Source organism: Chroicocephalus ridibundus, chromosome 9 (assembly GCF_963924245.1).
Source record: "Chroicocephalus ridibundus chromosome 9, bChrRid1.1, whole genome shotgun sequence".
In the NCBI taxonomy this organism is placed as follows: Eukaryota; Metazoa; Chordata; class Aves; order Charadriiformes; family Laridae; genus Chroicocephalus; species Chroicocephalus ridibundus.
In genome coordinates this window covers 28,782,109-28,799,944 of record NC_086292.1, presented here as the reverse complement: position 1 = coordinate 28,799,944, position 17,836 = coordinate 28,782,109, and the positions used below count along the sequence as shown (strand labels likewise).

Below are 17,836 nucleotides of genomic sequence, written 5' to 3'. Positions count from 1 at the left end.
CTTGAGCTATTAATTGTTACCATCTCAAAAAAACTTACCTCCCCAGGTGCAGGACTTTGCATTTCCCGGGGCTGAATTTCGTGAGGTTCCTCTCAGCCCATTTCTCCAGCCTGTTGATGTCACTCTGGGTGGCAGCAGGGTGGCAGCATGTGAACAACAGGCAACCAATGTGTCAACTGATCCTTCCATCTGTGTATCATCTGCAAACTCGTGGCTGCACCCCGTCTGATCATGCAGATCATTCACGAAGATGTTAAATAATACTGGCCTCAGATTCAGGTGCACCACTGCTGACTGGCCTGCAGCTGGACTTCACACTACCGATCACAATATTGTAAGCTTGGCCATTCAGCCAGTTTGCACTCTACCTCACTGTCCACTGGTCTAGCCTGTACTTCATCAATTCATCAGTGAAGATGTTGCCGGAGACAGTGCTGAAACCTTTCCTGAAGGCATGGTAAACAGTATCCACCCCCCTCCTCTCATTCACCAAGGCAGCCAGCTCCTTGCAGAAGGCTATCAGCTGCAGGAGTCATGATTTCCCCCTTCGTAAATCCGTACTGGCCACTCCCTAAATACAGAATCATAGAGTGTGTTGGGTGTGAAAGGACCTCTAAAGGCCATCTAGTCCAACCCTCCGGCAGTCAGCAGGGACATCTTCAACTAGATCAGGTTGCTCAGAGCCTCATCCAGCCTGGCCTGGAATGTCTCCAGGAATGGGGCCTCCACCACCTCTCTGGGCAACCTGGGCCAGTGTCTCACCACCCTCATTGGAAAGAACTTCATCCTAATGTCTCATCTAAACCTGCCCTGCTCTAGTTCATAACCATTGCCCATCGTCCTATCGCTACATGCCCTTGCAAATAGCCCCTCCCCAGCTTTCTTGTAGGCCCCCTTCAGGTACTGGAAGGGGCTCTAAGGTCTCCCCGGAGCCTTCTCTTCTCCAGGCTGAACAACCCCAACTCTCTCAGCCTGTCCTCATAGGAGAGGGGCTCCAGCCCTTGGAGCATCTTCGTGGCCTTCCTCTGGACCCGCTCCAACAGGTCCGTGTCCTTCTTGTGCTGAGGGTTGCAGAGCTGGACACAGTACTCCAGTACTCTAAATACAGAGAATCATATATATATATATATATGCTAATATATAACAACTGCCGAAACCAGTTGGCAGCTACCCACAGCATAGGAGGGGTTTTGGTGTTCGCTCATGTGCTGGGGAAAGAGCTGCTGCTCCGTGGCTCATGGGCACTGATGCCTGCAACCAACCCTTCAGCATGTGAACCACACCTAGTCACTGGCCCAGATGGCAATCCACCAGACTGTGAGGACTGGCTGATTAACTCTGATATTCAAAGCCATGAATGAACATTACCTGCATAGCTGTGACAAATACGCAGAACGTAGTGCTTTATGCCTAATGCTAATAACCAAATAAAAGAATCAGTGACATGAGTCTGATTAAAGCAAACAGATAAGCAAAGAATAATCAAAATGTGGTGAGCACCTAATAGTTTATTGACAAGTGGTGTTAGAGAAAGAAAAGCTTTTGAGATGGGGTACTCAAATTCTGAAATGCAGTTAATAAATTCATGCTTCTGGCAAGAAAGGAAGTTATTTACCAGAAATTTAATTATGCATTAAGCACTAACAGATGGCAATTAGTGAATCCCAAATAATTAACATAAAAACGATCTGATGCCAATGCTACTTACTGAATGATGACCCTCTACTGGGACGGGGTGGAAAAGAGGAGGCAGCATATTTTTCATCCTCAGAGTCTCTAGGTTTGCACCAGAAGATCCCAGAATGGGTAACAACAGCAGCAGAAACCGTGTTCTTTAGGGCCCGTTTTGCTTTATCTTTGACTGACCCTTAGCACTGCCCCAGATGCAGCTGCAGCACGCCGCGGAAGTGCATATCCACGTAGTAAGAGAACTCTTTGGGCATAATGTGTGCCCTGCTGTTGGGAAGCACATTGTCATAGTAATGATGGGGCAGGGAATGGCCATCAGGATGCATGGAGAAGGGCCAGAAGCCGTAGAGTGTAATACGTTCGCACAACTCCAGAGCAGCATTCACTAGCATGAAACCTGAGGAGAGGCGACGAACATGAAAACCATGATCATGCCAGTACTTGCTTAGAGCACTCAGGTACCGAGGGTGGAAGAAGATGACATGTGACTGGGAGGCAGAGCCCTGCAAGGCATAGAATGCTCGGTAAGAAGGCTCAGTATTGCTGGAGTAGGAGAAAGCCGGGAGGAGGAACCAAGTCTTTCCATAGGAAGCTGCTGCCTTTACAAATGGCAGGCGCTGACGATTCAGACCATTAAATCTGCAAAGTAAGAGATGTGGGACCATCACCCTCTGCCAACCCCATCCTCATTCCCCCCTGCCCTTCTTATGCTACTCTGCCCCAGAGCAGTGAAAAACCCGTCTGACTCTTCATCTCTGTGTTCCCCTTTTCTGTGCCTTGTGGGTGATCTGAGTTCAAAATTCCCAGGTGCAGCTTAGCACAGGCCAGAGGAGCTGCTTGAAAATATCCAGAAGTTTTGCTAGTGACTAGTTGGTTAAAACGCTGGGAAGAAGTCTTCAAATGTAAAACCTTAGTGGCCCCACAGCTCACAATTCATGGAGAATTAATAATGGTGGAGCAGAGCGCTGGGAGAGAACTCATGCCATCTGCCTTTAGAGATCTACTACAGAGATATCTACATCTGAGCTAATTGTCTAACCGTCCTTTGCACTCAGTGGAGGGAAACAAGCACAGCTGGGTCATAGCTGATCTGTCTTATTTTAGATGTCTGGTGCAGGACAAGGAGTACCTATTTTCTACACTGAACGTAAAGATCATTTATGCAGCTAGGATCACAATGAGATCAAATCGTTCCCATCAGAGCTCCTCCTGACAGCAGCAGTACAGAGTACAGCTGAGCCTCTCTGCCTGTCTTAATATGACCCTTGAGAGGATCAGGCCACTGGAAAGACTGAAAATGCTATGAATTTCTAGTGGTAAGATAAAAAAAAACCCAGCAACCAAGTCTTGTACAAATTCTGCCCCAAACAACTCCAAGACTTGCAGTCTTCCCCTGTGTACCTCTGCACAGAGGGCAGTAAGTGCCAATAGCTTTTTTTTTGGATGGGCCTTTGGTAGCAAAGGCCTGTCTGTTTCCTGAGGCCCAGAGCAGAGGCAAAAGAGATTGCCTCTTCAAGAACACAATAATGGGGGAGAAACAAGTCAGAAGCATTTCTTTCCATTTTCATTACCACACCTATTACCTATGATGAAGGATACTAGGATTCACAGTGACGATGCTTGACTTTCTGCCCACATCCTCAGGGAAGTCCACAGAAGGCAGGTTAAATCTGATTGAGGTGATAAACAAAGGAAGTCTATGAGAAATAATGCTCCATGATATCCTCAGAGCTTACCCATCCCTCTGTGACACCCCTCATTTCCCCAGCCCCTCACCTTCAACCCCAGAACATTTCCTCTGTCTCCATTTTCTCTGTCCTCACCCTACTGCCATCAAAACCCCCTCCTCCTGCTGGTCTCCTACATCTCTCCTGGACAGGCTGGCAGCAATTACCTGATTACAAACTGGTGCCTATCAATTTCAGAGCCACAGCTGCTGTTCCTGAGGATTCCTCCATTTCCCACTACAGCACAGGTTTTGTAGAGAGGGTCCGGAAAGGGGGATTTCTATAAAGAACAACATGTAGAAATTCACTCACCTTTAGAGAATTATAGTAAAGAGCTACCATAGATCGTCCAGCTAGACATATTCCAGGGCATATGAGAGAAAACATGCAGGCTGTGAGTTGTATTCCCCATCAAAGAGCCCTCTGACCTCTGGTAGCATCTCCAGCAAGTTTCTCTGGACTGTCAATCTCTTTGAAAGCTGCCCATCATAGACAAGCTCAGATCCCAACGGCGTGTTGTCTCGTGTTGCAACCAGCCAGGCTGAGGCATTGCAGCAGCTCCCGAGCTTTTCCCTGTAAAGGGGAGAGGGGGGAAGAGAGTGAGCAGAGTCCTGAGGACGGGGCGGAGGGGATCTGTAACGGAACTACAAAGGAGGGAGGGATGAGAACGAGAAGAGAGAGCTTGGCAAGGTGCTACCTTAGAAGCAGAAGTGAAGGATTAGGTAAGCAAGTATCGCAGCGTAAAGGGAAAGTGAGCTTGGGAAAGCACAGGGAACACAAAGAAAGCATTGTGTCAGGTTGGAGTATGCACTCATCATGCACGTGTCATACACTCTGTTCATCCATCTCCACACATTCATCATTTTCTTCTTCCTCATCCACATGCATTTCCAGCCATTTTCTATGTGTTCTTCACTCTTTAGCCTAGCCACTACTCCAAAGCCCTTCCTGCTTGCTTCAGCCTCAGCTTCACCCCCGACCCATGTGCGCCTTCATCCCTCCCCACATAAACTCACCAACGGGTGAGATCACAGGTCAGCACAAGGGATGCCGCAGGGCAACGCGAACAGATGTTATGCGAGGGTGGTGGATGTGGGCAACGCGAACAGATGTTATGCGAGGGTGGTGGGTGTGGGTGTGCCTGCGTGTCCCACCCATACAACCTGACCTGGAGAACAACATTTCTTTAGATATGATTCTGAGTGTAGAGTGTGTGTGAGGATCGACCCAAGAAACAAACCCTGGCAGGCATTCACCCAAACCTCATCATGTGAAAGAGGAAGATGGCCAAGAGACTCTTAGAATAAAGGAGGAGTGACTTGAAACAAAGTACGAAAGGAACGTGAACAATTTTCATGAGGGGTGAATGACTATGGAGCAGGAAGAGCAGCAGTCTAAACTTGATCTGACCCTGCCAGAAGTTGCTCCACCAGCATCACCACCTCTGCCAAGGCCAGGCGGAGCAGTACCCCTGTGAGACGCTGCGCGGAGTCTGCATCCAGCCAGTGGGCTGTCAGTACTGGGTGCAGCAGGCAGGGACCCCCAGCCCGGGTGGCGTGCTTATGTGGATTCATGGGGTACTTCTTCGCAGGCTTGGGGCTCAGCAAGTCATAAGGGGTTCCCACAAATCTAGAGCACATGCACATCCTGTGAAGAGAAGCCTGTGCGTGTAACGGTGTGTGGCTCTGCGTGATTAGAATTTCTTGGGCTTATTTGTAGAAGGGTGTTTAGAAATGTATAGTTGCGTATTGACATTTTGTAAGTGTCTAAAATTCTGGTTTATCTGCTTTGTTATTGATATTTCATCCCGAATGTCTAGTTCACCCAATGTGGATTAAACATGTGTCATCAATAAATTAATAAATCACTTTGGTTGAGATTTTATTGGAAATAGGTGAACTGAGTAGTTTTCCCCTGTGAATTGTGGACATCACCTGTACTGGGCCAAGGCAGTAGCACTGAACTTCCAGCGGCAGCTTTGCATTAACTTCACATGTGTCAGGCTCCAGTCTTCATTCACCCTAGGGCAGAAAGAGCTCTTAAGCAGCTTGAATGCTCTCACAATCACTTACTGTAAACAAATGACTCTCTGTTGCATCCCTTCCTACCCCTTGGACCTTCACTGAGGCCACCAGGTGACCCAGTGTAGCCAGTTGCCTGTCTTCCCCTGCCCAGCACAATTGTGGCCACGACTCTCACATCTGAGGTTGCGTTATGTTGCTCAACAGTTCTTGACACACTTCTGCTTCTGGAACCTTGATGTCAGGTCTGCGAAAAAACCCAAAGGGTTAAACTGAGACAGAATATGATGTCCTCCCACAGCTTTCCTCCATCACTGCACCCCAGCAATCCCATACCCCAGTGTCTCCCCTTGGCCATCTCATGGCCTAGCCTGCAACCACTCCCACCCTGGGCTTTCCACCTGAAACTCATTGCATCCATTCTCTATGCTATCTCCATTCCTACCCTATTAATTCCTGCCCTGGAGACCTTCTGGAGCGATCCTCCATGTTCCCATTTCCTTTCCAGGACTGAGGGGACACAGTTCCTCCACCCTGTCCCTCACTCACCTGTCATTCAACGCCAGAAAGTACATGGAAGCGAGTGAGATTACAGCTATAGCCAGCAACATGACCCATAGCTTGTACGTCTTCAGTAGTCCTGGCTTCACATACTCCTCCCTGCTGATGCTGTTTGGCATTTTGGAGAATGCCTGAGAGAGGAGAAGAAATGAGGAAGCTCCATACCTGGGTGTAAACACCCAGCCCAGGGCTTCTCTGGCACTGGCCCTCGTTGGAAGTTTGCCTTAACTCTCTGAAAAACAAGGGAGAGTAGGGAACTCATTTCTTTTGGGCTATGCTGAAGCATGCCATGGGGTTATCGCAGGATCCTATTGGACCCTGTTGGAAGGCATCACGGGCCAATACCAATCTGTAGGATTCATTCCCCTGTAAAGCTGTCCTCAGCTATTCCAGGGCAATGGTTCCACTGGTATTCTTCCACAGTCTTGGCTCCAGTCCCTGACACCTTCGCCTTCTCTCTAGTAGTTATCTAAAAATGTCTGCACACAAGTTCCTCATCATCTATGTTGGAAAGAAAAGGGCAGGAGGGTTTTTCTCCTCATTTGCTTTACCCCCTCTGCACACCAGGGGCCATGACCAGCCCCAGTGATCAGCGGCATAGAACTGCAGTGCATCCTGCTCATCTCAACGGTGAGCCTTTGTCCTGGAACGCTGTGGTTTTGCCTGTTTGCAGGCAGCCACCCCAATCATGCCAATTCTACATCAAAAGAGACAGAGACATGTCATTGGATTGTCATGTTTCTTCAGAGGCACACCTTTATATGCTGTGGGTAAGAGAAACAGCTTTGCAGAATTTTCCAAACCACATCATTGGTTTCCACATGTCCTTTACCACCTTCTGATACTTGGTTGAGGAATAATTGTTCTGGCTCTCTCCAAAGAGCAGCATAATCGCAAGGTGCAGCAGAGAAGGGAAGGAGGAAGCAGAGCTTTGTTGATATTCCTTTTGAAATTCTGCCTCTGAGTTTGCTGTTTTTCAGGATGTTTCATCTCTGTTTACAGGATGTTGAATTAGCCTAATCCAAATCTTTCCAGTGGAAATTTTGAACCCCCGCAACATTCTGGCTGCTAAATTGGAGAGATATGGCTTTGATGGATAAGGAACTGTCTGGATGGCTGAATCCAAAGAGTTACAGTCAATGGCTTAATGTCCAAGTGAAAACCTCTGATGAGTGGTGTCCCTCACGGATCCGTCCTGGGATCAGTACTACTTAATATCTTCATCATTGACATAGCATGATTGAGTGCACTCTCAGCAAGCTTGCGGATGACATCAAGCTGAGTGGCGTGGTTGACATGCCTGAGGGACAGGATGCCATCCAGAGGGACCTTGACAGGCTTGAGAAGCAGGCCCATGTGAACAAGTTCAACAGGACCAAGTGCAAGATCCTGCACCTGGGTTGGGGCAATCCCCCGTATCAATACAGACTGGGGGATGAAGGGATTGAGGGCAAACCATCAGAAAAAGACCTGGGGAAACTGGTGGATGAAAAATTGGACATGAGCTGGCAATGTTCACTTGCAGCTGAGAAAGTCAGTTGTATGCTGGGCTGCATAAAAAGAAGGATGGCCAGTGGGTCAAGGAAGATGATTCTCTCCACTCTTGTGAGAATCCACCTGGAGAACTGCGTCCAGTTCTGGGGTTGCTAGCACAAGAAAGACATGGACCTGACGGATGGGGTCCAGAGGAGCACGCCAAAAATGGTCAGAGGGTTGGAACACCTCTTCTGTGAAAAAGGGCTGAGAGAGTTGGGGTTGCTCAGACTGGAGAAGAGAAGGCACCGGGGAGACCTTATTACAGCATGTTAATACTTAAAGGAGGCTTGTAAGAACAACGGAGAAAGAATTTTTTACCAGGGCCTGTAGTAACAAGACAAGGGGCAATGGTTTTAAACTGGAAGACAGTTGATTTAGATTGGACATAAGGAAGAAATGTTTTACGATGAGGGTGATGAGACACTGGAAGAGATGCCCAGAGAAGTTGGGGATGCCCCATCATTGGAAGCACTCAAGTTCAGGTTGGATGGGGCTTTGAGTGGTCTGATCTATGCCCATGCCCATAGCAGAGGGGTGGAACAAGATGATCTTTGACAGTCCCTTCCAACCCAAACCATTCTATGATTCTATGAATCTTTGATTTTATGATTCTATAATTCTATGAAGATGGAAACTTTAGATTTATCAGGATTGTGATCACCAAGTGGCCTTTTCACAAGGAAAACAAAAGCTTCTTCTTACTGGTATTGCTTAGCAATGGACTTTACCTCCAAAAGCTGGAACCTGACTAATCCAGCCCCAGGCAAAATGAAGGTAATCAGAATGCTGGTTTTATTGCTGTTAGTGAACAAGTGCACTTCCTGTTACCTCATTTTTTTTGGTTTGGGGGTTTTATTGAGCTAGGTTTCTTCAGTTTTTTGTTTGTTTTTTTTTTTTTTTTTTTTTCCTAAGTAACAGCTCTTTCAGGGGAGAGTAATATTCTCTGTAGGGCCCTGTGTCTGGGCAAGCATATTGTCAGCTCTCAGAAGGGATAGTTGCTGAAACTCAATAACTTAATACAAGCACTGCACTAAGTTTTAGCACCAATTATTTAACAACAGCCTAGAAAATGAGAATCCATGGTTCAGTTTCCAACCCCAAAACTACAAGGCTAAAGCGACTATTTCAATAAAATAAAAAGGCATGGAATCTAAACCCAAGAAAGTTAAAGCTCACATACCTTTTAGACCAAGGCAGCTATGAGGCACAACTGTTTGATCCTGAAGCTGGATTCAAGTGCACTGTTACCTGGGATGATGCAGTTTTGCCACACCTCAAACCTCCAATTGATCTGGAACTGCCCCCTCAGGGGGAGGAGATGTAGTGATTTCCTTCTGTTGGTGTGACTCATGCTTTTCTTCAGGATCACAACTAACTTTGAACTGTGTAAAGTCCTTCTAATAGTGCTCAGTGCATTTTCGTCCAGATTAAAGGCCTTTCTTGGCCTTGTTTTTATACGTTGCGCCTCCTGTGGTACATATGAAGGTGTCTTGTCCGATTGTTGGAGCATTTTGCAAACAGCTGCTGTACAAGATGATGTGGACATAAGAAGACAAGGGTCTTGAGTGTATACAGCCAAGACCTCAGAATACTCCTGCAGAGCTGGGAGAGGAGCTAGCTGCTGGGCTTAGTGCAGAGGCTGACTGCAGTAAACCATGCTTAGACCTACAACTCCCAAAACTGCTCAAAAGATTGTGGAGCCTGAAATATCCCCACAAAATCAAGCTCCACTAGGTGTGCAAGCCCTTGCACTTACAAAGCCTCCCTCACTGCTCCTTCCAGTGATTGACACTATCAAACAAAAAACCCAGCAAAGTGGTGGGATTCACAAAGGCTTTCTCCATCAGCTAGGTGAACCTCCTCATCCATGTATCCCCAAGCGCACTGACACAACAGCTTCTGGAGCTGTGGTCCCCTGCACAGCTGTCAGAGTGCCATGGGTACAGTGACCTTGCGTTATAATCCACACAGGCAGCTGCACACCCCCTTACTGCAGGAGCTCATGGTCTTCAGCAAAATGGATCCAAACTTGTCAGTCAGAAACCACATGCTTATCAATCCGTGGAAAAGCTGCTCTTTAGACACCTTTTAAAAAATCCTAGGCACATGAGATTCAAGCCACATTGCGGCAGATCTACGAGCAGAGGCCTGCGTACGGCCAAAGGCACAGTGAGCAGAGCACACAGAAACAGGAACGTAGCAACGTAGCTGTCGATACAGGTGGAACGAAGAGGAACTCGTCCAATATAAACACGGAACAGAAAACAGCTTTGAGACATAAACGTGGAACAAGAAAACAGCTTAACGTGCTTATCTTAGTGGGAACTGAATAAGGTGACTGGCTTAGTGATCTGAAATATGTGTCTACTTGCCTAGCAGGTGCATGGAAAGTTTTAGGGCTTGGGTGTAAAAGCCAAGGCTCGAGAAGCAATAAATGATTTCGTGCGTATCACAGCCTGAGTCCGTGCCCTCATACACCACACCACATGACTCAAGGCCTGGGAGTGGCAATCTCAGGTGATGGTATTGCTGCTGTGAGCCACTGTACCCACCCTGTCACCTTCCAGGGTTGGTGCTTACCATGGATATGTCTTTAGAAGAGACAACCCTTATTTCTGGGGCCTGAGGTTGTCCTATGCCTGACAAGGCAGGCCAGAACCCTGGAATTGATGCTGTCAGGTGGGGTGTGGGGAGAGTGGAGACAAAGAATCCCACACACATGCCAGGGACCATGTCTGGTGCCCAAAACCAGATTTCCCACCACTCCAGACCCCACCTCTTCCAATGGTCACCAGTGCCCAGCTCCTGGCATTGCCCCAGCTCTGCTCTGCCACCTGACTGCATGTAGGGCAGAAGGAGAACACACTTCCCAACACCAGGCTGTGACCTGACTCTTGTCCATTCTGTGGACACCACCATTCTGTGGTGATGGAGGGACCCTGGAACACGTGGTCACCGGGCAGGGAGCCCAGCAAGCTTTCCCAGCTCTGCCCAGTACATGGCTACAAACAGCAGGGACAGTCCAGTCCCCTGGACAAAGGGACTGCATCAGGGCCACCACCCCAAAGACCTTCTTTCTCCCACCGATGCTGGGTAGAGGGGTGGCAGCGGGGGCTGTGGTGTGGCCCCAGGCCTACGTGTCACGGTATTACCCCCAGCAACACAGCCCCAGTGTCCCAGGGCAGTGTGAAAGGGGAGTCCTCCCGTGCCCAACTGTCATGTTAAAGCCTGTCTGAGCAAGGAAAAGGGCAACCTTCTCTAGGAAGTGCCCCAGGATGCCATGATGGGGTTGGTGAGAGACAGCTCTTTGGGAAGCTGTTCCTTCAGGAGGAGGAAGAGAGCTTTGCCACAGTGGAGAAAGACCTTTTTGGCCTGGAGAACTGAAGAAAACCACCATTGAGAATACAGGCAGTATGGGACCCAGGGAGGCCTCTTTATCAAGGAGAGCAGGACAATGGGCCTGGCAAAGCAAAGAGATGCTACTCTTCAGCGTGCTTGTGTCAGGAGGAAGATGTGGCAGCTCCAAAGCAATTGTGGTCATAGAATCATAGAATCGTCATGGTTGGAAAGGACCTTTGAGATCATCGAGTCCAACCAAACAACCTACAATCTCTGCCACTAGAGCATGCCCTGAAGTGCCACATCTAGATGTTTCTTAAACTAGTCCTGAGCAGCTGGCCTCCACCTCCCACCAGGATGGCTCTGCAGGACACTGACCACCCCCATGTCAGCCTTACTAGTGTCCCTGTGCAGAAAAGCAGCCCCTGCGATGCTCTGGCTCAGCACCTTCTGCCCATGTCGCTTCTCTGCCATTCAACAGCCTCCCCTCCTTGCGTACTTATGGACCCTTGGTTTTAGTGACCGCTAGGGTTATGGGCCCCTGGGGTTAATACCACAAAGGGTTATGGGCCCCTAGGCCCATGGGCCCTCATGGTTAGTGTCCCCTAGAGTTAGAACCATGTTGGCTTAATGACCCTTAGGTTTATTGGCCTGTATGGCTATATGCTCCCATGATTATGGTCCCCTTAGGTTAGCCTCCCCCTAGGAAAAGTACCCCCAGGTGTTATGGGCCCCTAGTTATCGATGCAAGCCTTAGGGTTATGGCCCTCTTAGGTTATGGGTCCCTCTGGTTAGCAGCCCCTAGGCTGATAGCGCTACAAGGGTTATGGGACTTGAGGCTTAGGGACCCTAGCTCCTTTGAAGCTCCTGGGGTCTATGGGAACCTGGAGGCCTCTGAGGCACACAGGAAGGCACTCAGAGAGGTCTGAGCTGCACAGAAAGTCACGCAGAGGTGACTGGGCTATGCAGAAACATAGTCAGTGGCCCCTTGGGCACACAGAAATGTGGTTGGAGGATTCATAATTGTAGGGGCTGAGAACCTCAGGGGCTCATACTTATAGGAGTCAATAACTCCAGGGCCTGTAACCATAGGGACCCGTAATCGCAAAAATGCTAATCATAGGGGCCCAGAAATCTAGGATGTGCTCTTCTTTAGTGACACTCCTGCTCCCCAGAGAGTCTTTTTGCAGGTAAAAATGAAACCATGTTTCTGGATCCCCTCTTCTGTGCAGGACCCCAAGTTGGCAATGGTGCTCAGCAGAGTGAATGGGGTTGCGGTCCAATTCTCTCCCCTGCTCCAGGTCCAGAGTTGCATCTCTCTGGGGCTGTGGGGTGATTCCACACTGGTCATGTTGGTCAGGGAGGGAAGTGGACCTAGTCAGATAGAGCCACTGCCTATTATAGCTCATTTTTAGGTGTCTGTGGCCATGAAACATGCTCTGAGGAATCATGAGGCATTTCCAATGGCATGAGATGCACTCAGGTATGCTGCTAGATCCAGCCTAAGGTGTTTAACTGAAAATGGTATGAATTGGTCTCCATTCTGCATTCACAGGGAGTGCTAGGACTCTATGCTTGTCACCCTGAGCTCATGGAGAACCCAAGGAAAGCAGCGGGTCCTTTAGGGTGCAATGCTTTGAAGCACGTTCTTGCCAGCAGTGTTGTAAGAAAAGCTAAGGCTTCAGGCACTACGCTGAAACCCTGTTACTGTGGAGGTGCTGTAATAGGGAGGCCAGAAGAGGCCAGGCTTTCTTTAGCATTGGTAGGATATGTGTGTAGTCACGGGAGCACTCATGCAGGCACCTCAGTGCCAGCACCAGCTTACAAGGGCAGTTAGACCATATACATGAGAGGGGCACAACAGGACAGAAAAGAAGTGAAAAGAGATCATTTCTGAAGAGACCAGGTTTCAGCGAACGCAGGCCCAGGAAAGCAGGAGTCCTGACTGCAGCAAGGAGATGACTGCCATGGCTGTGAAAGCAACGCAGTGGCTGGAACAGGGGCTGCCCCTGCACGATGTGTCTGGACCTAGAACAAGCCTAGCAGAGCAGCTGATCTAAGCACTGAGCTGTCCCTGGATTTCCTCTGCCAACTTAGTCGTTGCCCCCTGAAAAGATCCCAGCTGCAAAGGAGTAGGGATGCAATAAAGACAGCATGGGAATGAGAGCATGAAGTGAAAAAACAAGCGATACTACCTGCTCCTACAGACACAACTGATTTCTACAGTGTGAGGGTTGTGGAAAGGGGTACCTGCTCCTTTAAGGGTATCTGGTCAAGGACATTTTCAATGCAAAAATGAATAATAAGAAAAGGAGGAAGCTATAAACAAGAACATAAAGAGATATGGACTAGATGAAGAAACCATAAGGAAGTGATGAGAAAGAATGTCGTCAGTCACGCTAATTGATACATTCAGCGAAATTATCTAAGAAAGAACTTTGTCACACGTGATACTAAGGAAAAGGATGCAGCCATAAACAAATTAGACAGAGAAACAAACCTGACAGTTAAACATAATGAGGAAAAAGATACCTAAGAAATCTTGTCAGTCACACTAATTGATGGGCTATCAAGAAATTGCAGGCAAACATGGAGTTTGCAACCAATAAAGATTCAAACCTGAGGGTGCAGGATGTTGGAGGTGGTTGGTGGGACTGTGCAAACTGAGGAGGGAATGTGCAGGGGCAGGAAACTGAGGGGGAACAAAGGAGGAATAGACAGAAACAGGTGTAAATGAGTGTTGTAAGTTGCGTGTAGAATGGAACCGATCAGTATGCTTGTGTGGCCATGAGGACAGGCTGAGAGAGCTGGGGGGGTTCAGCCTGGAGAAGAGAAGGCTCCGGGGAGACCTTAGAGCCCCCTCCAGCCCCTAAAAGGGCTCCAGGGAAGCTGGGGAGGGACTCTGGATCAGGGAGGGGAGCCATAGGATGTAGGGGGAAGGGGGACAGTTTTACACTGCAAGAGGGGAGATTTAGATGAGAAATCAGGAAAAAATTCTTTGCTGTGAGGGCGGTGAGACCCTGGCCCAGGTTGCCCAGAGAAGCTGTGGCTGCCCCATCCCTGGAGGTGGCTGGATGGGACTTTGAACAACCTGGTCTGGTGGGAGGTGTCCCTGCCCATGGCAGGGAGGTTGGAACTAGGTGATCTTTAAGGTCCCTTCTAACCATTCTATGATTCTATGATTCTATGACCAAGGCCTCCACCTGATCATTGCAGTCTGTCCTATTTTCTTATTACATCTCTGCTTAACTATCTGTCTGCGTAATCTCACCCTCTGTCCCATGTGTAGGGGTGCTGCAAGGACTGGGTGTCACCTACTGGGGGACCAGCATGAGTGGACTGGGTGCCAGTTGCTGGCATCAGACCAGGGGTGCAGGCACCCCCAGCCTGTGGTGTCAGCTACTGGTGTGAGTAGGGGTCTCGGCCACCAGCTGGTGGGGCAGGAACCCAAAAAACATCTACTGGGGGTGACTGGGGTGAGGGAGGTGAGGGGGGGACTCCAAGCTGGTGGCTGGCCACAGCCCATGTGCCTGGTGCTACCTGCTGTGGGGGGGGTGAGTGTCTATATCTTCCCCGAGCCAGCCATGCGTGGGGTGTGCATGTGTGTTCACCAGCAAGCTTCAGGTTGGACCAGGTGGTGCGTAGAAGGACCTGGGTCTTCGCAGGAGGAGGAACTTCTTTCCTGTGAGGGTGTCAGAGCCCTGGCACAGGCTGCCCAGAGAGGTGGTGGGGTCTCCGTCTCTGGAGACGTTCCAAACCCGCCTGGACGCGTTCCTGTGCCACCTGCTCTGGGTGACCCTGCTCTGGCAGGGGGTTGGACTACATGATCTCCAGAGGTCCCTTCCAACCCCACCATTCTGTGATTCTGTGATTCTGTATCAGGCGGACAGAGGGTCCGTGCTGGTCCCCAGGAGGACCCGTGAGTGTGGAGAACCTCTGGGAGCAGTGCGTGAGCATTTCCTCTTTGCGGCAAGCATCAAGCTGGACCAGTCAGTGAGTAGGGGACCCATGGGGCAGGTAAGAAGGTTAGAGGAGGGGTACTGGGCGGCAGACCGGCCGTGCTGCTGCTCAGGGGACCTGCAAGAGTGTGTGTGTGTGCAGGACTCCAGCAGCCAGGCAGGAGGGAGTCTTGGGTCCAAAGCTGTGGCAAGTGACAGCCACTCTTAACATCCCTTAACATATAGGACAGGTTGCTCTTTTATAGCTCCATGCTTTAAGTTGCATTTATTTGAAAAGTACAGTTTAGAGGTAGTTACACGGATTGCGAAACTTGAATTTTCCCTAACATTCTGCCCAAAGCCGTTTTCACGTCATTATTTTTCAGGCTGTAGATGATGGGGTTTAGCATGGGGGTTAAAATGCTGTACTGGATGGAAAACAGTTGATCTAGAACGAATGACGAGACTGAACTGGGTTTTGTGTACTGGAACAGAGCAGTTGCGTATAGCAAAACCACTATGATGAGATGGGAGCTGCAAGTGGAGAAAGCTTTGTGCCTCCCCTTTGCAGACTGTATCTTCAGGACAGTAGAGATGATGTAGATATAGGAGATGAGAGTGAGCAGAAAGGAGCTTGACCCAAAGATCGCAGCAGAAGACAGAAGAACAAGTTTATTGAGGAAGGTCCCACCGCAAGCTGCAGCTAAGAGAGGGGGCAACTCACAGCTGAAGTGCTTAATTTCTGTGTACTTGCAGAATTGAACGTTTAGCATTGGCAGTGTGTTTATGATGGAGTGTAAGACCCCCATTGCCCACGCGCCCCCCACCAGCTGGCTACAGACAAGTCTGTTCATAACTTCTTGGTAGTGCAGTGGTTTGCAGATGGCAACGTATCGGTCGTATGCCATTGCTGAGAGCATGAAAATTTCACTCCCAGCTGAGAGAAGGATTAAGGACATCTGGATAATACAGGTACTGAATTCAATGGTTTTCTGCTTCACTAGGAAATTCACCAGCATATAAGGAACAATGGTGGTGGCATAACAGATGTCTGTGAGGGCTAAGTGAAAAAGGAAGAAGTACATAGGGGAGTGAAGGTGGGTATCAGTACTTATAACAATCATGATCACCATATTTCCAAACAGAGTGATGAAATAAATAACTGAAAACACAAAGAAGAGGAAGCTTTGAAGGTGTGGGTCACTTGTAAGTCCCAAGAGAACAAACTCACTTGCACTTGTTTGGTTTTCCATTCACAGTACCATACCTGTAAGAGGAGGAAAAAACATCATGTCGGCAAGTGGCGTGGGGACATACTGAAGTTGCAGTAGCTGACTCCCAGGTACCAGAGACAGGCGAGCAACCAGCCTTGCGCAGCATTCGAAGTCAGGAGCAAGGGCTGGGGTGCAGTCAATTTCAGTCCTAGCTGAGAAGCAGGTTTTGCAACAAAGCAAATGCTGCGGAGACAGCATTAGATATGAGCTGTGCTCCCCACAGAGCCCAACAGGCATCTCCTCCTCCTCCTTCATCTCCTCTTACAAATGCCTTTCAAACTCCACACAAGGGGGAGGCCTGGGAAAGAAGTCCTTACAATCCTCTGACTTCTCTAAAATACCTTTTTTCCTGACAAACAGGCTTAAGTCCCAGAAGTGCCCATCACCAAACATGGGAGGATGACAGCAATTCTGCCAGGACCAGTCTGTCCCTCTGCACTTATGACCTTAACCTTGAACTAGATGCCCGGTGCCAGGTTGCCCCAGTTGTTAGGAAGTCTGTTCTGTGTTTCTGGTTTGGCTCAGGACCAAAATGTGATATATCCACAGGCTGTGACTGCAGAACACCCCCACAGGCTCCGCGTTCTGGACATATAGACACAAACATGTTTAAGGTCTCCGCTCTAAGCCAGGGATAAGTGGAATTTTGGGGAATTACACATTCCGATGTTTACTGACAGCAGGTTGACCACATAACAGATAATTGTATTGTAAAGCAGAGAACTTCCAAGGAATATTTCCCACACACATACACTTTCCTAGAAGAAGTTTCCTGTTACACTCTCCAATACATGAGTGGGGATTAATCAGGAAAAGTAGTAGCCCAAAGTATAATATTTTCCTCATTGTTGTGGTGTTAGTCACACAACTGAGAGGTGTCACAAGATGCACAAACATACGATGCATCTCATCTAAGTAGGTGTTTCCAACTCAGAAAGCAGTGTAGACGGCTGTCTTGGCCAATAATTGAGATGGATCATATTCACCTTTCCTTTGGTAGTTTGTAGAGTTCAGGCTCGAGTTCTCAGAACCAAGTATCTCCACCCAGTTTGCACCTTCAGCATCTCAAGAAACAGATCTACACTATGAGGCAGCTCCCACGTCTTCCTCCCCCACCCTTTCCTTTGGTTGCCTCTCATAAAAGCCAGCTGGTCCACTCCTGAGCTCCAGCAGAACCAAGCCATACTTTTGGCACTCAGGGAGATTAGATGCAAGCCTGAGTTTGATCTCTGAGCTATCATGACGCTAGGAGAAGCTCAAAGGCCTTAATGGTGTGTCACACAATGTCCTACAACACAGCAATGAATTCTTTGGCTTAAATCATTACCAACATCTTGTTTTCTTTCATTTAGGCACTTGACGCTGGAAATGGGAAACTCATTACTTCTCAGAAAATTCTTGTTATCAACAAGTTCTTAGGTAACAACTGGTGGGAAACTGTCTCACTATTGGATTTATCTAAAAGATATTCACAAAAATCAAAACTAGTTGCTTAGATCCCTCCATTATTTCATCAGGAAAAAAAAAAGGAATGTCTAGAAGATGATACTTAAGAATGAGAAATAAGTACACGTTTTATAACTTTTCTCCCCTTTCCATTTACAGAAGACAGACTCCTTGATGTTTAAAAGAAAGTGAAGTAAAAAAAAATCCTCAATGGAGAAGATTTTATGATGACTTCTAAAAACTGTACTATGCATTTAAATGAATACAAACTAGTTTTGTGGAGGGAAAAACATCCAGCAGTTATT

At 48.3% G+C, this 17,836-nt stretch overlaps 2 protein-coding genes across 2 annotated transcripts; both read right to left on the bottom strand.

Annotated features, from left to right (window-relative positions):
- Positions 1-1,868: 1,868 nt before the first annotated feature.
- On the bottom strand, positions 1,869-6,117 carry LOC134520821 (alpha-2,8-sialyltransferase 8F-like). Its single transcript, XM_063346665.1, has 7 exons — positions 5,987-6,117; positions 5,616-5,684; positions 5,351-5,437; positions 3,845-3,989; positions 3,584-3,696; positions 3,273-3,359; positions 1,869-2,328 (listed from the first exon to the last, which is right to left on the bottom strand). Exons 1-7 carry the CDS (start codon positions 6,115-6,117, stop codon positions 1,869-1,871), a joined length of 1,092 nt encoding a protein of 363 aa, XP_063202735.1.
- Positions 6,118-15,125: 9,008 nt separating this feature from the next.
- LOC134520919 (olfactory receptor 5V1-like) lies at positions 15,126-16,064 on the bottom strand. The gene has a single exon (XM_063346801.1). The coding sequence runs from the start codon at positions 16,062-16,064 to the stop codon at positions 15,126-15,128; it is 939 nt and encodes a 312-aa protein (XP_063202871.1).
- Between the last annotated feature and the right edge of the window lie 1,772 nt (positions 16,065-17,836).

Coding starts and splice junctions, on each gene's coding strand:
- LOC134520821 (XM_063346665.1), bottom strand. CDS start 6,117: ATGCCAAACAGCATCAGCAGGGAGGAGTATGTGAAGCCAGGACTACTG. Junction 5,685..5,986: donor TTTCTGGCGTTGAATGACAG/GTGAGTGAGGGA, acceptor GTTTTTTCGCAG/ACCTGACATCAAGGTTCCAG. Junction 2,329..3,272: donor CCTAGTATCCTTCATCATAG/GTAATAGGTGTG, acceptor CTTACTTTGCAG/ATTTAATGGTCTGAATCGTC.
- LOC134520919 (XM_063346801.1), bottom strand. CDS start 16,064: ATGGAAAACCAAACAAGTGCAAGTGAGTTTGTTCTCTTGGGACTTACA.